General features: G+C 41.5%; 3 protein-coding genes across 6 annotated transcripts; 1 reads left to right on the forward strand and 2 right to left on the reverse strand.

The window, feature by feature from the left end:
• Positions 1–14: 14 nt before the first annotated feature.
• On the forward strand, positions 15–25,874 carry LOC6052795 (solute carrier family 2, facilitated glucose transporter member 3). Of its 3 annotated transcripts, none has more exons than XM_038260146.1 (9): positions 15–288; positions 20,264–20,511; positions 23,422–23,526; positions 23,582–23,742; positions 23,806–24,026; positions 24,089–24,501; positions 24,561–24,773; positions 24,833–24,935; positions 24,999–25,874. In XM_038260146.1, the coding sequence occupies exons 2-9, from the start codon at positions 20,422–20,424 to the stop codon at positions 25,262–25,264; spliced, it is 1,572 nt and encodes a 523-aa protein (XP_038116074.1). In that variant the 5' UTR covers positions 15–288; positions 20,264–20,421; the 3' UTR covers positions 25,265–25,874. The 3 variants fall into 3 exon arrangements, with proteins under 3 accessions (XP_038116074.1, XP_001868999.1, XP_038116075.1); XM_001868964.2 differs by lacking the exon at positions 15–288 and adding an exon at positions 19,299–19,439; XM_038260147.1 differs by lacking the exons at positions 15–288; positions 20,264–20,511 and adding an exon at positions 23,003–23,294.
• On the reverse strand, positions 2,127–9,394 carry LOC119769177. The gene is made up of 2 exons (XM_038261082.1): positions 9,222–9,394; positions 2,127–3,679 (listed from the first exon to the last, which is right to left on the reverse strand). The coding sequence occupies exon 2, from the start codon at positions 3,516–3,518 to the stop codon at positions 2,127–2,129; it is 1,392 nt and encodes a 463-aa protein (XP_038117010.1). The 5' UTR covers positions 3,519–3,679; positions 9,222–9,394.
• LOC6052800 lies at positions 12,408–22,683 on the reverse strand. Of its 2 annotated transcripts, none has more exons than XM_038260149.1 (2): positions 22,540–22,683; positions 12,408–13,404 (listed from the first exon to the last, which is right to left on the reverse strand). In XM_038260149.1, exon 2 carries the CDS (start codon positions 13,397–13,399, stop codon positions 12,521–12,523), a length of 879 nt encoding a protein of 292 aa, XP_038116077.1. In that variant the 5' UTR covers positions 13,400–13,404; positions 22,540–22,683; the 3' UTR covers positions 12,408–12,520. The 2 variants fall into 2 exon arrangements, with proteins under 2 accessions (XP_038116077.1, XP_001869000.1); XM_001868965.2 differs by lacking the exon at positions 22,540–22,683 and adding an exon at positions 18,471–18,637.
• Positions 25,875–26,913: the final 1,039 nt, after the last annotated feature.

Raw genomic sequence — 26,913 nt, forward strand, 5'->3', positions numbered from 1 at the left:
GTAACGTAGTATTTTGACGTTTTACCACTGTATAACTTTATATCAACTCTAGACGTCGCCACTCAATTTTACCTCCATGCGTATAAAGTGAATATAAAGTTTCGAGACTCTATAGGCAAACTTTATATGTTGATATAGAGGGGATTTAAAGTTACCTTATACAGTCCCGCGGTTACTTGGGCAGATCGCAGTAGTTGCCTTTTTTACTGCGTAGTCCAGATGTGCACTCCAGTCCAGCTTTTTGTCGAGGATTACTCCTAAGTATTTGACCTCCGTTCTGAAGGTCAGGTGAGTTCCTTTTAATGCAAAAAAACAACTTAGAGCAAAACGTTAAATTTTTAGGCAGAATAAATGCGAAAATCAAAAAACTCAGCATTAATTTGTGAGGCATTATTTTAAAATTTACTGCAAATTCAATAAAAATATTGCTAACAACAGCTAATTATTGACTACAAGTACGAATATTTTTTCTGTATTCAAGTAAGACATTAGTTAAAAATATAGCTAGAAATTCGGCCCCAGCCTGTTTCGTTAGATAATTTAAGAAAATATATATCGACACTAAAATAAATTATGTTTAATTAAGAAATGTTTTGTTATAAACCACTAATAATTTGCTGCATGCAAAAATATTTCGGTTGATACAACGAAAAAAAATGTTGAAAAATTTGTTCCAGCCAGTTTTTAACAGAATATTCCACAATATTTCAAATGAAAACAAGAAACATTTAGTAATTTTTCTGAAAAAGAAAACTCTAGCAGTCGACCGCTAGAATTTTTTTCGCCCATTTAACTAACAAAAATTGCAATTCCAACTATTTTTTTTAGTTAATTTTAGTTACTGGTGGTCAGCAATTTCGGGTTAGCAAAATTAACAATCGATTGTTGAAAAACCCGATTTAATCCCACCTGGGGTGAGATAGAGCCTTTCTTACAAAAGGAATATAACGGCAGTTGATTTTTTTTTTTTCAAAGAAATAGCAAAATAAAGAATGGCCCATTCATGAATCAATTCAAAACACAACATGATTTTTTCATAAAACTGAAAAGCGCTGGTTTTTGCCTCATTTGCCATGGCCGGGTGTAAGCTGTGCTCGCACACAAGCATTTTCGATTTTTAAAATCAGAAAAAAATATTTGTGAGGCAGAGAATTAGCTCACAATTTGCGATGTTCGTAATGTTTTCTGCCTATCGCTAAATTGTTCTTATTCTCTGAGTGTTTTTTGCACTTTTCAAAATATCAAGAATTAACGAGAAAACAAAATAATTCCGTTTGCTCCAGAGCGTTAAAGTGGTGACTGGGAGAAAGTTTTTCCACACCCTAAACGATGTAACGTTAAACCGCATAAATGTTCTTGAAAGCTTTGAAACGCCTGCTGGAATTCACTAAACTGACATTTAGGCGTCAGGCAAAATTGTGAGCTTTCAATAGGCAAGCCAGAAAATGATGTAGTATGCATTTAAGCGTTTTTGGGTTTGGGAAGCATACTGCGACTGAGCGCTCGGTGAGACTTCACTACGACAAACGCACGCTGGGTGTTAGGGTGGAAACGTGTGGCGTCCCAAATCGAGAAAGCAGACAATTTACTGTTGTCAGCTTCAAGCTGTAAATTAAATTTATTTTTAGAGAATTCATTGGGATTTTTGGAGGAGGGCTTACATTATTTGGTGCACAACGACTTCTTTTTGTGGATTGGCCTACTGTTGCGACTGCTAGCTGATGGTTCCTAAATTTCATAGTTTGGTTTAGAACATGTTTTAAATAAGAAATGGGTAGCAACTACTTTTAGCAGTATCCTGCAATGCGGACTCCCGCTGGTAATTTTCCCCCGATACCGCTGGCGCCGAAGTCACCTGAGCAGGTAGAATTAGTTAGAATAAATTTATATATAAGAAAGAACTACTTTTCAATTCTTCTACTTCAAAAAACTATAATTTGTCGATAATCTCCACGTTTGCTGTACCCGCGTTGTAAAGCTCTCTTCTCACAGACGATGAAAGCCTCTTCTGACAGACGATGACGTGCAGAGCTTCGACCCGACGTCAGAAGATGACGTCTTGCTGTCTCGAGTGACAGCCGCACCGCCTTGCACGCCCAGCGAGGGACTACCTCGTTACATACCCTTCACCGTGAACCATGGTGAAGGGCAGGCTCCTGCTGAATTCCCCATGGTTGACGTTTCTCCAGGACGTCCTGAAAACAGCTAGTTTTGATGCTGGTCTTCGCATTTTCCCCGTTGATGTTCGTACCAATGCCTGTCGGATTCGACCTCTTGTCCTCGGATGACTCGGATCGATTCTTCGGATCCACTGGTTCCGGTTCGCTGTTCCACCTTCCACCTGCACCCAGATCTCCAATCCAACTCCTTGACTTCTTCGAACCACTTGCTTCTTCTTGAAATGACTGGTAGGTATTCCTTGAGCCACCGCCCCAAAACTGATCGGTAATGTACTGCGCCAGTTTCCAGCTACTGCGCAGGGTCGATCGTTGAGTCACAGGTTCAGTGGGAAGTATTTTCACCCCAGTAGAGCTGCCCAGCAAAAAATGGTTCGGAGTCAGCGCTTCCTGGTCCGCTGATTCGAGCGGTATGTAGGTGAGTGGGCGCGAGTTGATCATTGCTTCAGCTTCGTAGATCACCGTCTCCAGAGTTTCGTCGTCAGGCCGGCGAGGTGAGTTCAGAATCGCGCCAATCGCTACCTTTACGGAGCGTACAAGCCTCTCCCATGCTCCGCCCATGTGTGGTGAGGCCGGTGGTATGAACTTCCAGCTTGTTTGCGCACTGGTGAAGGTGAGGGCCAAGGCTCTAGTTGTGGTTCTGATTTCCTTCTTCAACTCGCTACTGGCGCCTTGAAAGCAGGTTGCGTTGTCCGTCCAGAACTCTCTTGGTGCGCCTCGACGCGCGACGAAGCGGCGCACTGCCATAATGCATGACTCCGTGCTGAGAGAATGAACCACCTCCATGTGGACGGCCCTTACCGTCAGGCATGTAAAGAGGGCCACCCACCGTTTCACGTTGCTTCTCCCTACTTTCACCAATACCGGTCCAAAATAGTCCAGTCCGACGAAGGTAAACGGACGGACAAACGCTGAGAGCCGCATCTCTGGTAGTGGGGCCATCGCCGGAGTCCGCGGAACGACCTTCGAGACGTAACACCAGGTACAGTTCTTGGCAACTTTTTTCACGAGGGTGCGGAGGTTAGCTATTTCAAAGCGCTGGCGGATCTCGTTAACAACGGTCTCGTGATTGGCGTGGCAGAAACGGCAATGGAACCAGTCTACGAGAAGGTAGGTTATTAGGTGATCTTTCGGGAGAATGGCAGGGTACTTAGCTTCGGACGGTGCATAAGGTGCAGCACCGATTCGACCCCGCATTCGCAAGATCTCGTTGTCGTCCAGGAAGGGCCACGTTCTGTAGATTGGGCTGGACTTCTCGACGACACCGTGGTGACCCTCGGGAGGGCCTTTGGTCTTGGACAGAAGCGCAACCTCATCAGGATAGGCCTCGATCTGGGCCATTCTCCACAGTGCATATTCCGCCCGTTGCAGTTCCTCCTGGGAGAGTACATGGAGATCCGACTGTTGCTCCTGCGACTTCTTGCGAGCCTTGTCAACGACCCGGAAAACGTAGGCGGTGGTTCTGTGGAGTTTTACCCAGCTGCTGAATCGAGAAACGTCGAAATTCGGCGCGAAGTGTCCGAGGTTGAAGCGGATTGGGCGTAGTTCTTCGGTGGTCTCCGGGATCAGCTGTTCTTTGGGCCACTGAGCTCTGAGCTTTGTAGAGTCTCGAGTGCCTGGTACCATGGACTTTTCATTGAAAGGTGTGGCCCCTGGTTCCACTTTGTTGCTAAATCTGCCAAGTTGAGTTTCGTGGGACAGTGCCTCCAGTCCTGCGGATCCGTTGACATGAGTATTTCGCCTACTCGGAAGGCGACGAACTGATGATACCGTCGATGGTCTTTCGACTTAATCCACGCCAAGCTCACCATGGAATCGGTCCACAAAATCTGCTTCGCGATCGGAAAGGAGTGATAGTTCTTGATAGCGTTGAGCATTCGCGTTCCTAGGGTACCCGATTTGATTTCAAGCCTCGGGATTGATTGCGCTTTCAACGGAGCGACCTTTGTCTTGGATCCCACGAATGCCACTTGAACCTTCCCTTCTGCTTCCAAACGGAAGTATGCCACGCAAGAGTACGCCACTTCGCTGGCATCTACGAAGATGTGTAGTTCCAGGTTTTCGAGGTTCTTGGGAAAGGGTGATTGGAAGTAGCATCGTGGAATACGCAAGGTGTCGAGTTCCGGAAACATGTCGACCCAGCGCCGCCACCGTACGTATAGATCCTCTGCAATCCGCTGGTCCCACTCGGTTCCCCTGGCCCAGATGTCTTGCATTAAGATTTTACCGTGGACTAGGAAAAACGCAATGAATCCTAGCGGATCAAATAAGCTCATGACGACCTTAAGAACCTCGCGTTTCGAGGGGACGTGTTCCTCGTCGAGGATGTGTTGCAGATCACTTTTCAGGGTAAACGAGTAAACGAAGACGTCCTCCTTCGGCAGCCACTTCATGCCCAACACCGATTCCGAGTTTTCACCCCTGTCCAGCGCTAGATGCTTCGCCTTCTCTTCTTCCGGTTCGTCGATTCCGCGTAGAACATCCGTATTGTTCGACATGAAGTGCCGGAGCTTGAATCCACCCTTGGTGTGTACCAGCTTGACCTCGTTAACCACCTCTATTGCCTCTTCGACCGTTCTGAAGCTATCGAGATAGTCATCTACGTAATGGTTCTGAACAATGGCGGTAGCGGCTCGCGGGTATTCAAGAGCGAACTCTTCAGCGTTGAGGTTCTTGACGAACTGCGCTGTGGCCGGCGAGCTGGTTGCCCCGAATGTTGCTACATCCATTACGTACACCTGTGGGCAGTCTGTCGGTCGCTCTCGGAACAGAAATCGTTGCGACTGGCGATCAGGGAACCGAATGCGAATTTGGTGGAACATTTCCATTATGTCCCCACATACGGCCACGGGGAATTGGCGGAATTGACTCAGGACCTTGGGCAGCGGAGTTAACAGATCGGGACCCTTGAGAAGCTTTGAATTGAACGAAACTCCGCCCGCTTTTGCCGCTGCGTCCCAGATCAACCTGACCTTGTTCTTCTTGGGATTCACGACGACTCCGAGGGGGAGATACCAAGTCCGCTTCGCTTCGACGGACGTCAGCTCGGCCAGGTTTGCTTTGTGAGCGTATCCCTTGCGCTCATAATCTGCTATTTGTTCTCGTACTTTCGCTCCTAACGCCGGGTCTCGTTCGAATTTCCGTTCCAGTGCACACAGGCGGCGAACGGCCATGGGATAACTGTCAGGAAATTCTGGGTTGTCGGTGTTCCATAGTAGTCCCGTCTCGAAACCAGTTTCCGATTCCAAGCGTTGCGTGGTCTCCTGGAGGATGTGTCTGGCTCGTTTGTCGTCTTCGGGTTCTAGCACTGCTCTTGGAATGGCAACTCCAGCGTCCTCCAGTGCAAAGTAATCGCGAAGCTGCTCGTTCATCTCTCGGTCGGCGTCGGATGCTGGACTCACATGTAGACCAACGACGGCTGGTCCGGTTGTTCGCCCAGGTACACATCCGTAGACGCTCCAGCCCAGACGACACTTGGCGGCAATAGGGTCCTTCGGTCCGCCTTCGCGCAGTTTGAGTGGCACACAGAGTCGCAGATTGTCTAGGCCGATCAGTAACTGAGGCCGAACAAGCTCGTAGTTGTTTAGGGGTAGGCCGCGCAAGTGGGGAAATTGCTGCGCGAGCACGTTGTACTTTAGCGTTTGGGGAGGGAGGAGGAGATGTCGCACTGTGCGAACGTTGCTCAGATCAAACCGCGTTTTTTGTTTTTCGCCGGAAATATCTAGCCGCACTTGTTGTGAATCAGCTTCCACTCGAGTTACATTTCCGGTCCATTGAAGAGTCAGTGGGTCGGTTGGACCCGTGACGTCTAGCTGCTTCGCCACAGACTGGTCCAGTAACGTGTAGGAAGAGCCTTCGTCGATAAAGGCATAGATTATTTTGGAGCAGTTACTTCCATAGAGCACCACCGGTAGTATTCTGAACAACGGCCAGTTGTAGTGTCCGCGGGTTATGTGACTGGCTGTGATGTTCACGTTTTGTTGCGATGGCGAAGAAATGTGTAGAAGTGTGTGATGTTTATGGCGACAACCTTCAACCTCACATCCGGACCACGAGCGACACGGCCATCTCCCGTGACTGTTTAGGCACGTTTTGCACAGTCCCTTCTGCTCAACCAGTTTCCAGCGTTCGTCCACGGTAGCAGCTTTAAACTGTTCGCAGTCCGCCACGCGATGCCCATCGCGGCCGCAGGCAAAACATGGTTTACCGAATGAGTTGGGGAATTTTCTTGCGGAAGTTTCCGACCCCTGCAGATGACTATGGATGAAACCCGTGTCCTTCGATTTGCGCCTTTCCCCTTTTGCACCGCTACCAAACAGGGGAAGGTCGTAGGTCACTTCGCAAGCTGCCGTGACGAGTTCGGACATGAAGTCTCCGAACGTTCCCAACGTAGCTGGTAGGTGATATTTCTTGTAGTCGACCCAGCTCAAGCGCATTGACCCCGGAAGTTTCTCCACTAATTCCTGCATCAGCATCGGATTCGTTGGATGACTGTGCTGATCGGCGGCTCGCAGGTGAGCTACAAGGTTTTGTACGGCTAGCCCAAACTCCATTACCGTGTCCAGCCGATCCTGTTTCGGTGCTGGTGCTTGCTGGACCTTGGTCAACAGCACACGAATCAAAAGTTCTGGCCTCCCATACACCGTTCTCAGCGTCTCGATGATTTGTGGTACACTTGATGGCAGGAGCAGCTGCCCTTGTACTGTCAATCTAGCGAAACCCGTTAGGCACCGGTTGAGGCGGATAAGGTTCTCCGCATCTGTGAATCCACAGGTCTCCGTTGACTGCAGGTAGCTGCTGAAGAAGACTGGCCAGTCCTCGGGATTTCCGTCGAAGGAAGGTAGTTCTTTGCCTAGCACTTGGCGCGCTGCGATTTGTTGTGGTGTAAGTGCGTACCCAGAACCTGACGGTCCACTTCCGGTACTTGAGCGCCTAGTAGCAGTACTAGTTTCTGGGTAAGGCGGATTTTCCTGTGAGTACCGCTCATGATCTGAGAGCGACTGCCACGGATTTGACACGTTTGAATGGTGAGAGGAGCCGTGCCAATTTTGTGTGCTATCGAATTCGGACTCCGGATAAGGACCAGGCTGCCGCCGTCGGTCGGGGGCCGGTTGCGGCTCAGGATTTGGCGGCGGTGGCAATGGTTGAGGAGCAGGCTGCGGCTGCGGCGCGGGGTTCGGCGGTGGTGGCAATGGTTGAGGCTGTGGCTGCGGCTCGGGGTTTGGTGGCGGCGGCAACGGTTGGGGCGCAGGCTGCTGCTGTTGACCAGGAATCGGTTGCGGCGCAGGCTGTGGCTGCGGCGCGGGGTTCGGCAACGGTGGCAATGGTTGGGGCGCAGGCTGCTGCTGTTGACCAGGAATCGGTTGCGGCGCAGGCTGTGGCTGCGGCGCAGGGTTCAGCAACGGTGGCAATGGTTGGGGCGCTGGCTGCTGCTGTTGACCAGGAATCGGTTGCGGCGCAGGCTGTGGCTGCGGCGCGGGGTTCGGCAACGGTGGCAATGGTTGGGGTGCAGGCTGCTGCTGTTGGCCAGGAATCGATTGCGGCGCAGGTTGTGGCTGCGGCGCAGGGTTCAGCAACGGTGGCAATGGTTGGGGCGCAGGCTGCTGCTGTTGGCCAGGAATCGGTTGCGGCGCGGGCTGTGGCTGCGGCTCAGGAGCTTGAAGATGCCCTGGCAAATGTTGCGGAAAAGGCGCTGGATGTGGCGGAGGAACAGGCAGTGGCTGCTGCTCGGAAGCCGGAAGGGGCATTGGCAACGTTTGCGGAAAGGGCGCAGGATTTGGCCGCGGTCCTTGAGCCGGAAAGGGCGCTGGATGTGGTTTCGGCAGAGCCAACGGACGTAGAAGAAAGTCCGTCATATGTCTAGGTATTGGCGTTGGAGGTTCGATTTTCATGCTAGATTTGGGTTTGGCCCTCTGCTCAACCAAGGGATCACCACCAGCGGCTATGACGTCTACCTGGAAGTCAAGCCAACGTTTGACTTTGTCGGTTGAGCTCGTTTCCGATCCGCACCGGCTGCTTCCTTGCGAAAGCTGACGCACGATTGCCTGGCGCTTCTCGAGCGAATCCCGTCTAAACTGTTGCTGTTGTTTGGTTAACTCTCGTTCCTCTTGCAGCTTCCGCTCGCGTAAGCGGTTCTCCTCCTCAACCAAGCGCCGTTCCTCTTCCGCACGTTGTCTCTTCTCCTGCAGCTGTCTCTCAGCCTCTGCGATCTCTTGACGCTGAAGTTCTCTTTGTTCTTCTAGTTCTCGCTCCCGAAGGGCCTGTTCTTCCTCTACCAACTTTAGCTGCTCTTCGAGAACCGAGCGGTTGGAGACCACGCTTCCGTGGGCACTTGATTTTCGCTGGGAGCCAGCGTACGTAGCTCGGGCTAACATGGTTGAGGGTCTAAGAAGCCTCTTGTCTAAGGCCAAAGCGGACTCTCTTTGTTTGCGGACGCAAGGAGCGCAGGTGTACTGCACACCTGGATTTTTCACCTCCGCATCTACTCCAGCGCAGAGAAAGTGCTCCCAAAGGAGACAAACGCAGCATTGTACCGTCTCCTTTTCGGCGCCTGCCGGAAGGTTGCAAGATTGGCAGGTTACATCAGGCGACTCATCCATGATCCTAACCTCACAAATAATCTTGAAGGTTGTTAGGGTGGAAACGTGTGGCGTCCCAAATCGAGAAAGCAGACAATTTACTGTTGTCAGCTTCAAGCTGTAAATTAAATTTATTTTTAGAGAATTCATTGGGATTTTTGGAGGAGGGCTTACATTATTTGGTGCACAACGACTTCTTTTTGTGGATTGGCCTACTGTTGCGACTGCTAGCTGATGGTTCCTAAATTTCATAGTTTGGTTTAGAACATGTTTTAAATAAGAAATGGGTAGCAACTACTTTTAGCCGTATCCTGCAATGCGGACTCCCGCTGGTAATTTTCCCCCGATACCGCTGGCGCCGAAGTCACCTGAGCAGGTAGAATTAGTTAGAATAAATTTATATATAAGAAAATCCGCCACTACTTTTCAATTCTTCTCTCGGTTCGAAAAAACTATAATTTGTCGATAATCTCCACGTTTGCTGTACCCGCGTTGTAAAGCCTCTTCTCACAGACGATGACTTGCAGACTGGCTTCTTCCCCGACGTGCAGAAGATGACGTCTTGCTGTCTCGAGTGACAGCCGACGCACCGCCTTGCACGCCCAGCGAGGCGCCGCCTTGACCTGCGGCCGGTTCACGTGGGACTACGTCGTTACACTGGGTTCATAGAGTTATCTAAGCCCGAGCTCACGCACACTAGCACCCCATTTGTTTAGCTGGCGGGTACAAAATTTAACCTCAATCTTTTTCGTGTACGTACACGCAATACATGCGCACGTAGATAACTCTATTGCCGACGAGCCGATACGATGAACCAAAATACTAACACACAAAAAGGCTCGTACCGAAGCTAGAAAACCAAACCCGTGATGTGCGTTGTCACTGGCGCATGGGCAGCTTGGACGCTCACCAGAAATTCGTTCACTCAGAGATCGATCAGAGAATGAGCAAAACAAAAAAGAAAGGCAAAATAATGAGCATAGGGCTTTAGAACGGATAGCAGCTTGCGTCTAGTATGCGTTCACTGAAGCTTAGCATAGATAATCATGAAAGGCGATGTGTGATGAACGAGCAATCTATAAAGCAACTTGAACTAAAAGCGCGTAATCTAGTATCAAAACTCTATACGCGCCAGCATCACGCGCCAGCATTGCTCGCGTCTGCATGTGAAGCTCAACTTGTAAGAAAGGCAAAAATGGAAATTTTCTAAAATCTGAACGGTAAATCCGAATGAGGTCAAATTTGTTTCAGAACCTCGATTATCGTCTAGATTATGATATGGAAAAAAATAGATAAAATGCCAAAGGAATAGTTTTGGCATTTGGTGAAAGTTGGCTTTTACCTTTTTTAGGGGTTTTTACCCTTCACAGTGAATTAGTCTTCAAGCTGTAAATCAAGAACCACATTACCGACATGGATGAAAATTTGGGAGGATGTAGGGCTTGAAAAATGCAATTTTTTGGCTAAATAAACGATTTCTATACTTCAATTTTCGACCGAATTTTCATTTGAAAACCGCCTGATCAGGTGAAAACACACTCCGAGTCCCCATAAAAAATGGATAAATTCAAATTTGGTATGGAACTGGTTCAGGTTCAGCACATCCCCTTTCAAATGCGCCCAAGAGAGCTTAAATCCATAATGTGGGCTCTGAGAAACCCCCTACCACAAAATTGAGCACTTTTTTACCACACACGGACGTCACGCGTGCTCTACAGTAAATTAAGCGCCAAAATTCGGATATTGGAGATAGACCAATTCTGTCATTGTCAATCGATCGGGCGACGAAAATCGATCGTCCATGACTTTTTTGCAGATTTTTCGAATGAATATTTCTCGAGAAATGATTTGGGAACGAAGCTGGATTTGGCGTCGGAGCCAAAAGCAAACCCTATACCTTTACCAAACCTATACCTTTCTTTAGTAAGAGAGGCAAAAAATGTGTAAAAAATTAACCCATACTTTTAGTTAAATTAACCAAGATTTTCTTAGATTTGCCCCGGCCGGTCTCTCCGTGTAATTGAATTCGGTCACCATGGAAATAGTTTTTGCACTTTCTGATAATTTAAAGAAAATCTAAAAATCTCGTTGTATAATTCTCAGATAAGCCACTGAATTTGGACACAACAGTTTGCTGTATTCAGATGAGTAGTAGGGTGTCTAGAATATGGGATTTGTTTTTTTCCAAACCTCGCTCCACAACCAACTCGGAAAATAATCTGGTAAATTTAAATGTCTGGCGCAGGCGGACGTTTGTCGTGCAGTTCAGACACACTTGGCACACTTATTCTAGCCAAGTTTTGCGTAACGCCAGATGAATCTGACGAAAATTGGGCAAAATTTCAGCCAGCTGTCTGGCAGCAAAATCAACCGGTTCAATCGGTTAAACCGTGCACGACCGGTTTGTGTCATATTCGCCAGAAATCTTGGCAGAAATCAGGGGCAAATCTGGGGAAAGTTCTGCCAGATGGCTGGCGCAAGCCCCCAGACGAACGCCAGAAATGCGTCCGCCTTTTCCGACCGGGAAGCTGAATATTGCTCCTTGACCTATTTTAGGACTCTAGACCAAATATGAGCAAAATCGGCCCATTGATACTCGGAGGTGAAGTTTGTATGGGAAAAATCGAAAAAATGTATGGAAAACCCAAAGCTGTAAAAATCAATCCTGAAAAGTTATCAGCGATTTAAAAAAGTCATTTTTGTATGAAAAACATTTTTTTCTCCAACTTTAGGCTCGGGGAATATTTAGGCAACTTAAGATGTGAAGTAGCATCCTGAACACCAAACCGTAAGAAAATTGGGTTTCTATTCATTTTTTTTTCAATTTTCCCCATAATCCATACCTACAACATTGCCCAAGACACCAAATGGATCAAATTTTTTTTCAAAATATACAGTTTTTTGAATTTTCATACATCATTTTTGTTTAGACAGCTGCCAAATTTGTAAGGAAATTTTTAGGGACAAACTAATGATGTAAAATGGCTTCTTTGGGCATACCGAAAGTACCACACAAGTTTCAGCCGGATTAAAAAATACAAAATTAAAATTCAAAAAAAGATTGATTTCGTAGAGAAAAGCACAGGAACAATATTCAGCTTGTGGAGCAAGGTTTTGAGGAAAAGTTCCATATTCTGGGCACCCTAATGAGTAGTTACAAACTGATAGCTTATATTTATATTTTTGATTGCTTCAAGATGTGATAATTGATTATAAGAAAAATTTTGTATTTCTTAGACTGTCTGCAGCGCGAAGTTTAATGATTGTTTCAAATTGCGAGCAGTTTTAAATTTTTAGAACTGGCGGAAATGAAACTAGAACACGGTGCTCGCAACGCGCTGATCCAAATGTTGTTTCAAAAAAATGCTTTTAATTGTGTGCGTTAATTATCCACACAGCATTATAGTGTGTGTGTAAGAATACGTGGATATCTCTATATATCTGATTTTTTTTTAAACTGAGTTCTCTTCTAAACTCCGTTAAATTAACTAAGTTAAATGTAAAAACAGTTAAATAATCGGTTGATTTGTTTGAGTGCCGACATAATGGAGCACCCGCAGTCGAGCAGTTTTTGACAGTTCGCTCCATAAGAAATACATTGTAGAAAAAAGCATACTGAGGGTGATTCTATCTTATTAAAGTTCATGCAGGATTTTTCGTATGTACAAAACATTGATTAGTTCATTTTATTTCGAAATGACTCAAGTTAAGAATTATGTTATAAATATTACATTTAAATATCTTATAAGCTACACTCTTAATACGTTATCGTTCGGAAGAACCTGTCGGGAACAGAGAATCGTAAGTGGGTGGAAAATCTTTGTCATCGTCAGGCGGAGCCGTTGGTCGAATGTCACTACATGGTGATGAGGGCAGCTCGACATGCATTTGTTCCACAGCGGCTATGGCTTCCCCACGATTATTTCTACCAGCTGCTCCGGGGCTTGTATTGCAAGTGGTTAGACAATGGCGGTATCTATACACGCACCACAGGCAGCCTCCAAAAATTACCATGGTTGCAAACAGCGATATAATTGCACTTAAAAGCACGTTTGAAGGATTCACAATCGGGACTTGTTCTGAATCTTCGGTGCAACTTTTCTCATCTGTACACTTGGGGCAGTTTAAAATTCCGTCGTTGAAGAACCCTTTTCCAATGCAAGAATCATCTTCATCCTCTTCGCATGGTTCAAAACCCTCTGTATCACAGTCACGTTTTACTGTTACCACGAACTGTACCTCAAGAGTGCTGTTCAAATATGACAATGGCAGTGTACTATCTAAATTTATCGTTATCCGCATTTGGCCTCCATCGTCCGAGAAAACTCGGGGAGCATTATTTTCGTCCGATTCGCAGAAGAGGAACTTTTTCTCGTTGCTTTTCTTAACCACGATGCTGTCGATGCAAATACCCTGACTATTTTTTCGAAGTTGTGCCTGGGTTACTGTGAGGTAGAGACCCATTTTCGGTGGTGCTTGCAGATAAAATTTGCAATCTGCAAACTTTTTGAATGAGGATGAGTTCCAACTTTGCCAGAAAATTGCACCCCGCTCTGGATTGGAAAGCAGGAATGGGTTCGATTGTGTTAGGATATTGTCAATAATTGGAATCCGTCGAGATTTGCATATTCCTTGGGGCACCATGTCGTCTGAAAATTATAAAATAGTTAGTTATTAAACTATCCATGAGAGCAAGAGGGAAAGTTGCAAATTTAATTGTAGAATTATTTGGGGGAACAGTATGTAATTCCATCGGGCACATAATGCTAGCATATCAGTACTTTGAAGCACTAAAATGACGTTTTCTATCGAAGCAAGTAATGAATAGCTCAATAAAAAGTGAATCAGCATTTTTGTTTAAAAAGTTTTAAAAATTTAGCAGGTGAACCAATTATCCATTAACCAAACAAGAATTTCCCGAAGATTTAAAAAACACATCAATACATTATTGTGTGGGCCCGAATAATACCCTCGCATGTGCGCCCCTTGTACTAAGCGTTACGCACACCCGTAACACATACGTCCTGTCAGCGGACAGCTGTCAGTCGAGTTCAACAACCCGGTCGGAAATGGCGGACACAATTCTGGCGTTCGTCTGGGGGCTTGCGCCAGCCATCTGGCAGAATTTCTCCCAGATTTCCCCCAGATTTCTGCCATGATTTCTGGCGAATATGACACAAACCGGTCGTGCACGGTTCAACCGATTGAACCGGTTGTTTTTGTGCCAGACAGCTGGCAGAACTTTCGCCCGATTTTCGCCAGATTCATCTGGCGTTACGCAAAACTTGTCTAGGATAAGTGTGCCAACTGTGTCTGAACTGCACGACAAACGTCCGCCAGCGCCAGACACTCAAATTTACCAGATTATTTTCCGAGTGGGAAACGATCAGCCTCTTCCAACACCGATCTCCGGACTTACTAAGCGTAAGGTACACCCGTAACGCAAACGTCCTGTCAGCGGACAGCTGTCAGTCGAGGTCAACATACGATCAGCCTCTTCCAACACCGATCTCCGGACGAACCAGACGAGTCGGGGATTCTCAACCCGGATCCTCACAATTATCTCAAAAATAAAATTCACTCATATTTCGACTCTGTCGTGCTATCTTGTCGTATGTCGCTTTTTGGCGTTCCGAGATAAACGCGTTTTAATGTTTGACCTTGAATAAACAAATACGAGAGCACACAGTGCATTCACATTTGAGCAGTTCTCTACGGAATCGGTCTTTTTTCTTTAATTTTAATTTTTGTATTTTTTAATCCGGCTGAAACTTTTTTGGTGCCTTCGGTATGCCCAAAGAAGCCATTTTGCATCATTAGTTTGTCCATACAATTTTCCATACAAATTTGGCAGCTGTCCATACAAAAATGATATGTGAAAATTCAAAAATCTGTATCTTTTGAAGGAATTTTGATCGATTTGGTGTCTTCGGCAAAGTTGTAGGTATGGATATGGACTACACTGAAAAAATGATACACGGTAAAAAAATTTTGGTGATTTTTAATTTAACTTTTGTCACTAAAACTTGATTTGCAAAAACACTATTTTTAATTTTTTTATTTTTGATATGTTTTAGAGGACATAAAATGCCAACTTTTCAGAAATTTCCAGAATGGGCAAAAAATCTTTGACCGAGTTATGATTTTTTGAATCAATACAGATTTTTTCAAAAAATCGAAATATTGGTCGCAAAAATTTTTTAACTTCATTTTTCGATGTAAAATCGAATTTGCAATCAAAAAGTACTTTAGTGAATTTTTGATAAAGTGCACCGTTTTCAAGTTTCAACCAATTTTAGGTAACTTTTTTAAAAATAGTCGCAGTTTTTCATTTTTTAAAATTAGTGCCCATGTTTGCCCATCTTTGAAAAAAATATTTTTGAAAAGCTGAGAAAATTCTCTATATTTTGCTTTATTGAACTTTGTTGATACGACCCATAGTTGCTGAGATATTGCCATGCAAAGGTTAAAAAACAGGAAAATTGATGTTTTCTAAGTCTCACCCAAATAACCCACCATTTTCTAATGTCGATATCTCAGCAACCATAGGTCCAATTTACAATGTTAAAACATGAAACATTCGTGAAATTTTCCGATCTTTTCGAAAAAAATATTTTCAAAAATTTAAAATCAAGACTAACATTTCAAATGGGCGTAATATTGAATGTTTGGCCCGTTTGAAATGTTAGTCTTGATTTTAAATTTTTTGAAAATATTTTTTTCGAAAAGATCGGAAAATTTCACGAATGTTTCATGTTTTAACATTGTAAATTGGACCTATGGTTGCTGAGATATCGACATTAGAAATTGGTGGGTTATTTGGGTGAGACTTAGAAAACATCAATTTTCCTGTTTTTTAACCTTTGCATGGCAATATCTCAGCAACTATGGGTCGTATCAACAAAGTTCAATAAAGCAAAATATAGAGAATTTTCTCAGCTTTTCAAAAATATTTTTTTCAGAGATGGGCAAACATGGGCACTAATTTTAAAAAATGAAAAAACTGCGACTATTTTCAAAAAAGTTACCTAAAATTGGTTATAACTTGAAAACGGTGCACTTTATCAAAAATTCACTAAAGTACTTTTTGATTGCAAATTAGATTTTACATCGAAAAATGAAGTTGAAAAATTTTTGCAACCAATATTTCGATTTTTTGAAAAAATCTGTATTGATTCAAAAATCATAACTCGGTCAAAGATTTTTGCCCATTCTGAAATTTCTGAAAAGTTGGCATTTTATGTCCTCTAAAACATATCAAAAATAAAAATTAAAATAGTGTTTTTTGCAAATCAAGTTTTAGTGACAAAAGTTAAATTAAAAATCACCAAATTTTTTTACCGTGTATCATTTTTTCAGTGTAGTCCATATCCATACCTACAACTTTGCCGAAGACACCAAATCGATCAAAAAATTCCTTCAAAAGATACAGATTTTTGAATTTTCACATATCATTTTTGTATGGACAGCTGCCAAATTTGTATGGAAAATTGTATGGACAAACTAATGATGCAAAATGGCTTCTTTGGGCATACCGAAGGCACCAAAAAAGTTTCAGCCGGATTAAAAAATACAGAAAAAATCGAATGACCGAAATCTCAGAGAATTGCTCATTTGCATTCGCATGGAGATGGTGCCCGATCGGAAATGACGGACGCATTTCTGGCGTTCGTCTGGGGGCTTGCGCCAGCCATCTGGCAGAACTTTCCCCAGATTTGCCCCTGATTTCTGCCAAGATTTCTGGCGAATATGACACAAACCGGTCGTGCACGGTTTAACCGATTGAACCGGTTGATTTTGTTGCCAGACAGCTGGCTGAAATTTTGCCCGATTATCGCCAGATTCGTCTGGCGTTACGCAAAACTTGGCTAGAATAAGTGTGCCAAGTGTGTCTGAACTGCACGATAAACGTCCGCCTGCGCCAGACACTCAAATTTACCAGATTGTTTTCCGAGTGGGTGATCTTAGCGGGTTGCAGACTGGATTTCTTCATGTATATGTGATGATTGTCCAGCTCAGGTTGCTTAGAAAATGATTAAAGGGAATTAAAACCAATTCTACCCGAACAGGACAGGCAGCACCATGAAAGCCATCCATTGCCGGCCGCTCCCATCTCCACCATTCACCGGGAGAGGAAAAAGGATTCGGAGCACGGGAAATGTTGATGCTTGACTTACTTAGAAACAAATACGAGATCACGCAGTGCAAACAATAACAAACACGTTTTGTTTGGTTGATCATTCCGTGCATGACCCTGAAGTTTTATTGAATTTGGTTGCCGGAGTCCCGAGTTATAATTGAAAATGTTTACTGTAGTCTAGCTCTTACCTATGTCAATAGCGTTCTGACTAGAAATCCCTTTGGCCAATTGTCGCACTTACATCAATTTTCAGGCTGTGTCAAGATAGCACGACAAGATTGAAACTTCTTTCATATGAAGAGCGACAACATTGCACGGAGTTTTTTCGGTTTTTATTGAATATCTCAGGATTGAAATCGAATTTTGGGGATCTGTGAAGGTCAAAAGTTGAGGCATTGTGAGATGAACAAAATGGAGTTCTTAACTCAATTTGGCCAAAAAAGCACGTACGACAAGTTAGCATGACGGCGGTGATTTATAGATAAGTAAGCTGATCCACACAGAAAAAAAGTTGAATTTTGGAATGTTGAAAATTTGGTAGGTTGAATATTACCTCTTTTTTTTAGTAATATTACATAAAAATGTGTAAAAATGTGAACCTGATGAATATTCATCAAAAATTGATGAAAATTCATAATTTTTTGAAGTAAAATTTATCATTTTATTGACACAAAATCTGTCACCATTTCCTGATGAATATTGCCATAATTTTTTTTTCTGTGTAGACTTTTTGTTCAAAGAACAGAGGAGAGTGGGAAGATTTGATTTCCTTTTCTTGTATCACGCAGATCTTTCTTTAATCACGAGAAAGCTTTGTATTTTGAGTACGATATCAACATAAAACATTTAACTAACTTTGGCACCAAAGATTTCTGATTTAGGCACATTAACATTTGGTTGAGTATACAGTCCAGACTCGAATATCCAAAGTCTCGATTGTGCGAAGTTTCGATTATCCGAAGGGTTGTATGGGACTTCGATAATTGAGTAATCATTTCGAACATTCTTGAAATAATGTTATTGCTATCTGTTTAAATCAATTTTAACTTTGCCATCTAATAGGGACAGAGCTTAAGACCGACCTTCTAAGATTTTAGATTCCTGAGCTATCGCCGTTTGAAAATAGGGGTATCGCTTAAAAATCACCAAAAAGTCAATTTTTTTAAGAGGTACCAAAATTGAGGGGGTGATCCGATTTGAACGAAATTCGGGATTCTTGCGAGTTTTGATAGTATTAACAGCCCTGCCATATTGTATGTTTTCTTGTTTGATGCTGTCCCGTATTCGCCCAACTTCACGGCTCTGTATCTTATGAAAAAAAATCACAGGCAATGGGATAGTTGCCACTTAACCAAAACATTAACTTGATTGAAATGAAATCGATTGTAGTCGCATGATTATACATAAATGTTTATGCAAATAACTTAAAATGCAGTACGACACATGAATCATCACTGAACAATCTGAGTGGAAAATCCTTCTTTTGAACGATCTCTTTACAAGGGAAGATCTAAAATTTGTGTTAAGCAAAATCGTATGTGTCTAGTTGAAAATGCACCCAAAATGTTTACTTACATGTTCGATACAACGGTGAATAGATATTTCTCGTCGCGTTTACTAGCTGCACCATTAGTACAGCCTTTATCAGTAGGCTTATCATCCTAATTGTAAAATTAACAATATCTCTTGAATTTATACCGCATCAGAAAAAAACAAAAATTAATCTATCGTATATCTTTTAGATATGACATTGACAGAAAGCAAAACACTAAGCAAACTTCAAAATTTACGCAAACTTGGGCTTGAAATCAAACTTGAAAATGATTACAAGTTAGAGGCGTTAGCCGATTGGAAGAACAGTTGGTTCATCCATTCGTTCATAATAGTGTCCAATTAAGTATAATGTATGGCAATACGAAGCATGAAAATCCTTTACCTAACTATGGTTATATTACAATAATTGTACACACTGAATTGAATAGAGAAAACAAAACATACACAATAGCAAAATCTACCTAAAATGAACGAACATATTAACTCCTGGCTTTTGTTTTTAAATCCCGTTTGGAAAAAATGGCTTCAGTAAATTATTAGTATAGGTAGAAACAATTCAATCTATCAAGCAACTTTCAAAACGTCAGAAGTAAACTCAAATTCCATTATGGTTTATGGTTGATTATGGTTTATTATGAGTTGGATTATGTTTTCAGAATCATTAATTTATTGTGTCAGCCTTAGATGTCGAACTTAATTGCATAATAAATTCAATACATGAATTGTATCCTTACATAAAAAAATAGTAAGTTTTGACGCCGACAAGACACACTGTAAGCCATTGTGCATGTGCATGAAAAATGTGTTTGTGATATCGTTCTATCGGGTAGAACATTTTATCCGTGTACTGTTTTTCTTATGTCACACCAAATAGGCATGAAAGAGTACTTACACTCCATAATCCAACACAGTTCCGTCCCTTAGTTGATTTTATTTGTAAACTTTGGATATTTTGTTGTCATATTTTAGTGTAAGCCCACGAAAATTAAGGTGAAATATCTGTTTTGTGATCTTTTTTTATGAGCTACATAATATCTTTTGTTTAAATAATAATCCTCGATCTTCCAGTCCCCAAAGGTATCAACTTTCTAAATTGTTGATATCATCTGCTGGACTTTGGCATATGTTTGCAAACTAAAAAGTTACAGTTCATTTTCTATGTTAGCTTACTGTTCTGGATTCTAATTGAATCGTGTATGTTTATCTGCTTGTAGTTGCTGATTGGAGGTCATATGCACGTAGACGATAAAAGCTGAACTGAATTGTATTATATCATTCGTGATCGAATAGTAATATTCAATGCTTTACATTGTTCATAATGATTTTAAATATGTAATGAATTTGTTAAACAAGATAAAAATAATTCTTCATTTTGTTCACTGATCAAATGAAATTTCTCGGATCAGAAAACTCAAAAGATACTTTTTTATGTATTTTTTATTCGACCGAATAAAAATGTTTTCTTACTATGCCACTGGTCTTGATGTACCCTGTTCAAGATTCATTCATGAAAATAAGCGTTTAGGGTTTCTGTTAATACTAGAGCATTTTTACATCGAAATCACGACCTTGATTAAACCCGTTGGCTTTTTTCCCAGAATACCGCTCTGCCGACGGTGCAAAAAATAGGGCCGACATCAGATTGAAGGAATGATCAAAATTAGTTCTTTTAATGAATCATACACTTGGGTTTCCCAGTGTTAAAAACTTATGATTAAGAAGCAGTCAAGTGGCCTCTTGTCACTTGATAAGTGTAGAAAACTGCTGGTGGATAATGTAGTTTGAAATAATAAAGAAAAATTGTTATTTTTCAGTTATTTCCTTTCAACCACATTGTGATTAATACAACGTAGTTAGATGTAAAAAAACAGTGCAATAATAAATAATTGTGAATGAAAAACAACTACCGGGAATGATCTCAGGGCTTTAAAATTGGGCCCACAAGAAACTTGTTAACAGACTGCTTCACACCATGGACGCCAACGAACAGTCGGAATCAATCGTTCTATATGCACCGGAGAGGAAGCCTGAGATTTCAAACCAGCTGCACCAGCAAAGAAAGGTAAATGTGGGTTTGTATTATGGATGATACAATAATAATATAATAGCAAATTGAACATTTAGCAGATGTAAACTATTTATTCTTCTATTGTATATCGTCGTGGTTGTACTATCTTGACATTCGAAACGAGTTGCAGGTACGATCAAGATAGTAGGAGTTTGGGGTAATATGGACAGGGGGGGTAATTTGGACACCCCTTTAAAAATCACGTTTTCTTCGGATATAAAGTGAAAACGGCAATTTAAGTGATAAGGCTAGTACTAGTAATGGCCTAGGAGTATGGACAAACCAAAAAAGTTGGAATAGGTTAAGTAGTTTTGGTGTAATATGTAAAAGTTTCCAAAGGCCGGTTGGCACTGCCTTAAATTCTAATATTTGAAGGTTAGGAAATAAGGTTTTGCAGGGATTATATGGCAAAAAAGTGGACATTTTATGTTTAAGGGGGTTGCTTGGACGATGCGTGAGACATGTACGTATAAAAATTATGCATTTTATCCATTTTTATCATCAAAAATTGCAATTTATGATAGAATATGCTATGGGGGTAATTTGGACATGGCTTGTGGGGTAATTTGGACTTACCTGAAAGTCTACTTGTCAGGCAACAAAAAAGTAACTTTCATGGTTGGATAAGTTTTTAAAGCGATTTAGATAAATTTAGAGGGATTTAATATGTCAAAACAATCAAAAAGGAATGTGAACAATGAGAACTTTCACAAAACTAAAAAAAAATATCAAATTATTCGCTCTACAGCATTGCCTTGGCGTTCTCGATTGCGAGATTCCTACTCGAAACTAGGTGTCCGAAGGCTTGATTGTTGAGGCAATTGCAAACCTCTTTTTACACCTAAGCTTCCATCCACCCCGGGATTCGAACTGACGACCTTTGGATTGTAAGTCCAACTGCCTACCAGCGACTCCACCGAGGCAGGACCCAGGGAGACGACTCCTACACCTGGACTGAGCTAACGACCTAACCTCTAGGTTAGACCGGGGCCAACATTTACTTCCCCGTCCGACGAAGGCGTGATCAGACAAATTTCGTCTCAAAATTTGCCACCGGGACCTTCTGGGATCGAACCCAGGCCGGCTGGGTGAGAGGCAACCACGCTTACCCCTACACCACGGTCCCGGCCACAAAACTCCTAGTTTTTAATTTAGACAAATTTATTCCAATGTTCGAATTGATGAAAATCTGATTACTGTACATTTGGCGTTCAACAAGACTCTAATGTTGATTGCTTTTAATTAATTTCTTTGACATTTCTAATTTCTATGCTGGTTTACAATTATATTTAAATTTGAAGAGCTACAGAATGTAAAATTAAAAAAATGATTTTTTTCAGGCTAATAAATACTATATAGAGATTGATTTATATAAACATAAACGATACCTTAATCACTAAAAACTATACTTGTGCCTAATCCAGAATCAATGCTTAAATCATTTCAGTATTAATGATTAAATTATGTATACTACACTGAACTATTTTTTATCTTCCTATTGAATTATAGTCCTATCACAAAATCATTATTTAAACCTTTGATGAAATATTGTGAACAAAACAACACTTCAAAATATAAAGCAATTTCAAAACCAGGTTGAAGGATAAAAAACATGCTCAAAAAATCAAATGTTAAACTTATTCTTCAACATGTGTCCAAATTACCCCTCAAAAGGTGTTCATATTACCCCACAAGGTATGTCCATATTACCCCACAAAGCATGTCCAAATTACCCCACAAGGCATGTCCAAATTACCCCATAGGGGTGTTCATATTACCCCCACACAAAAATGTGGGGGTAATTTGAACACCTTTTAATTTTTGCGAAAAAAAAATGGGGTTTTCATCAAAATTTATCGAAATAAATGATATTTTTCCATCAAATATGGTCTCTATTATCATCTGGTTTCATCCACATTCCTTTAAAATATCCATACAGCCCGTGACAGAGCAATTTCCTTAGGGTGTCCAAATTACCCCACACTCCCTTATAACTATGATGATACATAATTGAAAGCCTACCTTTAAGTTTGTCTCAATGCGGTAGTACGTTTAATTTGTTATCTTAATTCAAAAATACCACTAAAAAAACTCAGTTTATTTTATACAAACAAAATTGATAGAAATTAAACTAGGCAAATTATTGATGCAAGCTCATTTTTGACTGAAATTAAATGCTCCTGCAGCCAAACTCACTTGAAAATAACTTCGACAACCAGTCATGCGATAATAGCCGATAAGGATTATTCGCAGCATTCTCAGGCTCATTGTTTGATGATTAGACGATTGCTGGTAAAAAGCGTACAGTGGCGTTCCCAAAAAGAGGATAGATTCAAAACATAACTTATATGAGCGTTTAGGTGTTATTTCATTCAATCCACGTCGAAAAATAAACATTATTTGCGAACTTACTCATCAAATTGGAATTACGATCTAGGTTCATAATCCCAGGTTTGTTGGTTGAATAATCTACATATTTCTGGTATAAAAATTTTGACATAAAGACAAGAGAAAAGTTTAACCTATTGAGCACGAGAAAGTTATTGTTTCGAAAAAGGGCAGAAGAAGCTCAACAGTAGTAATGTGGCACGTCACTGGTAAAATTTTCACGTAAAACGGACAGCCTCCACTAATCTTACACGAATTCAACCAAACCGATTGGCTTGAATGAATCTGGTGATAACTTAATATTGCGTGCTGCAAGAGGACAAACGTGCTTCAAATTATTTTAACCTCTGGTCCAATTCAGTAGCATGAATAAAGTGAAAACAGATTTGGTATGTAGTGGATTCAACCTGTTATTTATGTTACTTTGATTCCAACTAAAGTTTGTTTACAGGGATGATTTTTTAAAAGATTTTCAAAAAACTGGTGATATCAACTTTTCTATTTTTTATGATACAGGAAGCAACATGGACATTTTGGTTAGTAACAGCCGGCATCTCCACAACGTTTGGGGCCGCAATCCCCACCGGTTACAATATTGGCGTTATAAATGCCCCTGCTGCGGTAAGATATCTGGGCAAATTTTAGAATTTTGGAAAACATCTTGTGATCTTTTTAGTACATTAAAGAATGGTGCAACCAGACAATATACGAAACGTATGGAATAGTTTTCAGTGAGGCTAGTTTGGAGACTTTCTGGGCAGCGGTGGTTTCGATATTTCTAGTTGGAGGAATCATCGGATCGCTCGGAGGTGCATGGGTTGCTGACAAGATGGGCAGGTGTGTTATGCTTCTGATAAAAAATGCAACTGATGAATTTAAATGTATTTAATGTTTTATCAGGAAAAAGTCGTTTTTATCCTGCGGAGTACTTTTGGTACTAGGTGGGATTTGTTTCCAATTTTGCAGAGCAGTTAGTTCGGTTGAACTCATCATTATTGGTCGACTAATAGTCGGGTTGGCTGCCGGACTAACCACGAGCACGATACCAATGTATCTCACAGAATTGGCACCAATTGCTTTGCGAGGACAGCTTGGAGTGCTTTGTTCTATGGGCGTTACAGGTGTGTTTTGAAAAGCTCTTCTGTGAAATTTTACAACTTAACACATTTCTTTAAATACAAAGGTGGTGTTGTGATTGGTCAAGTAATGAGTCTGGAAGAGGTCTTCGGTACTGAAGAGCTGTGGCAGTATGGACTTAGTTTCTCCGTGATATTAGTCATTACATTTTTTGTACCATATCATTGGCTTCCCGAAAGTCCCAAGTACCTGTACATTATTAAGAAAAAGCGGGATGAGGCAATAAACGAAATTCAACGACTGGGAGGTCGAAAGGCAAGAGATGACTACGTTAAGCAACAAATAGAAGCAATTCGTAACGAAGAAGCCTTGAACGATGAAAGTGACCCCGAGGGAGCTGAGCAGAGTACAAAGAAACAACGATCTCTGTGGTCAGTGATAACTGATCCAACGTTGACAATGCCTCTGATACTTGTTTGTGCCTTACAAGGTGGACAGCAACTTTCTGGAATCAACGCGGTAGATGAATTCTTTGAGTTAATTAGTATTACCCATGCGTTAAACTTTTATTCTTGCAGGTATTTTTCTACTCAGTTTCAATTTTTGAATCCGTGGGCCTTAGCTCAACGGGTGCCAAATTTGCAAATCTTGGCGCTGGCTGTCTCAATTTATTCATTGCGTTCTTTTCACCACTTCTTATGGAAAAAATCAACAGGCGATTCCTGGCCTTGCTATCGTGTTCAATGTGCTCGATCTTCCTGCTAGGTTTAACAGTTGTAGTATACTTGATTGTGAGTGTTAATAATCAAATTATAGCCCAAGTTAAAAATAAAAAATCTTTTCTTTTTAGAACTCCGTAAGTTGGTTTTCCTACGCCAGCATCGTTGCAATTTTGCTCTACATTTTGTTCTATCAGATTGGACTCGGACCCATACCATACTTTATAGGCTCTGGTAAGTTTCCAACTATGAACAAAAGCAAATAACTCAACTTCATCAACTCTCACTTTTTTACAGAACTCTTTGAGGTCAGTCCTCGTCCAGCCGCAATGTCGTTGGGAAGTATTTCGTCGTGGAGTTGTAACTTTATCGTTGCCATGCTGTTTCCGACCCTTCAGAGCGCCTGGGGAGCATTCGTATTTCTCCCCTTTGCGGTTACTTGTATCTTGCTAACAATTTTGCTCCACAAGTATTTGCCAGAAACGCGAGGAAAGCACATTTCCTCAATTGTGCCTCTAGTGTCGCATGGTTTTCGCTCCAAGCCGGTTGTGCCTTATTCTTAGCGACCAAGTTATTTTTGCATGAATTTAGTTTTGTTTGTTTGATTTTTCTTTTCAGTTTTTGGTGTAGTGGTTATAGTGGTCTAGTTGAAACAAAAAAAGATATCAACTTGACAACAGGACAAATAACGAATTTAACCACAGGGAATTTTACACTTTACACAGCTTGTAGATTAAACTGCAATCTATTTAGGTAGAAAGGCGAATATAAATTGACAATTAATCAGGAAATTTCATTGTTACAAATTGTGCATGAAATATCTTTTGTTGATTCTTTTTTTTCAGAATATACAAATAAAAGGAAATTTGAATAATGATAACAAAAAATTTTCTTGCTTATTTATTATCTTTAGAAACTGAGATAATAAAAAAAGATTTCCTAGAAATAAGATGGTAAAATAATTACGGATTAGTTTGTAATGCAAATTTCCTTACATATTCTAAGCGCAAACAAATCAAAATAAAGTTTGCTTAAACCCATTTGCTCATTTTAAAGGTTGCTTAAACGGGTTGAATAAATATGCGTTAAATCAATTCAACTCGGATTACGAAACGGAATGAACGGTATTCAATAAATTAAAATATCATTGCGTGAAGATATTTTATTAAATTTGGGCAAAATCATAACATCTATCAATCCGAATATCCCTTGATATGTCTGCACAGAAAAAAAATATGATAATATTTATCAGGGAATGATGACAGAATTTGAGTCATAAAAATGTGTAATATTACACCAGAAACTGGTGAATTTTCATCAGTTTCTAATGAATTTTCATCAGGTTCACATTTAACACATTAAAAAGAGGTAATTTTCAACTTTTTTCTGTGTGGTATTGGTAGCATGCGTGGCCAAATGTTTACGCTGTCCGCTTGATAGGCGGATGATTCTAGGTTCGATTCGCATCTGCTCCAACCTTCCATCGGATGGGGAAGTAAAACGTGCTTAGGCCGTTAAGTCATTCCAGGTGAAGGAGTCGTCATCCCCGTATAAGTACAAACAACACATCAAACCAAGCCTGCTCCAGTGAAATCGCTGGCGGCGGTTGGACTCGCAATCCAAAGGTCGTAGAGGGAGTAAAAGAGGTTTGTGTGTTTCCCATTCAAACCTTTGGACACCACGGTTTGAGCAGAAACTTGCAATAGAGACCACAAAAGACATGTGGGTCGTTAAAGTGGATGTTTTGATTTTCATACAAAAAATCATAAATTTAAAATCAACCTTTATTCAAGGCTGTGGCCTCATGGTACGAGATGTAAAACAAGACTTAACTTCCTACAACGTTTTTTTCAGAATTAGATTTAAAGATAATTTCAAACTTTTTAATCATGTACAAAGGAGTCATGGTGAAAAAAACTTAAGGTTTCTTACAGTTTGGTATGTACGGTTTGCTACTACCATGGGACCATCCACAAACCACGTGGACACATTTTTGGAAATCTCAACCCCCTCGTGGACAATTGTCCATACAAAAATCTTTTTGTATGGAGCGTGGACAATCGCCATACCCCCTAAAGTGTCCACGTGGTTTATGGATGGTCCCCATTCAAATATTCTCAAAAGTGAGATTCTCATAGGAAATTTAACGCTCTACAACTTTATAAAACATACCAAAGCCGTAAAATTCGATTCTTAAAACTTATTAGCGATT

Source organism: Culex quinquefasciatus, chromosome 3 (assembly GCF_015732765.1).
Source record: "Culex quinquefasciatus strain JHB chromosome 3, VPISU_Cqui_1.0_pri_paternal, whole genome shotgun sequence".
NCBI classification, from domain to species: domain Eukaryota; kingdom Metazoa; phylum Arthropoda; class Insecta; order Diptera; family Culicidae; genus Culex; species Culex quinquefasciatus.

Excerpts from the sequence above, each read along its gene's own strand:
- LOC119769177 (XM_038261082.1), bottom strand. The coding sequence starts at position 3,518 with ATGGCCCAGATCGAGGCCTATCCTGATGAGGTTGCGCTTCTGTCCAAG.
- LOC6052800 (XM_001868965.2), bottom strand. The coding sequence starts at position 18,555 with ATGATAAGCCTACTGATAAAGGCTGTACTAATGGTGCAGCTAGTAAAC. Across the intron at positions 13,405-18,470 it reads TTCACCGTTGTATCGAACAT|ACGACATGGTGCCCCAAGGA; the intron begins GTAAGTAAACAT and ends TATAATTTTCAG.
- LOC6052795 (XM_038260146.1), top strand. The coding sequence starts at position 20,422 with ATGGACGCCAACGAACAGTCGGAATCAATCGTTCTATATGCACCGGAG. Across the intron at positions 23,743-23,805 it reads GTTGCTGACAAGATGGGCAG|GAAAAAGTCGTTTTTATCCT; the intron begins GTGTGTTATGCT and ends ATGTTTTATCAG. Across the intron at positions 24,027-24,088 it reads TTGTTCTATGGGCGTTACAG|GTGGTGTTGTGATTGGTCAA; the intron begins GTGTGTTTTGAA and ends TTAAATACAAAG.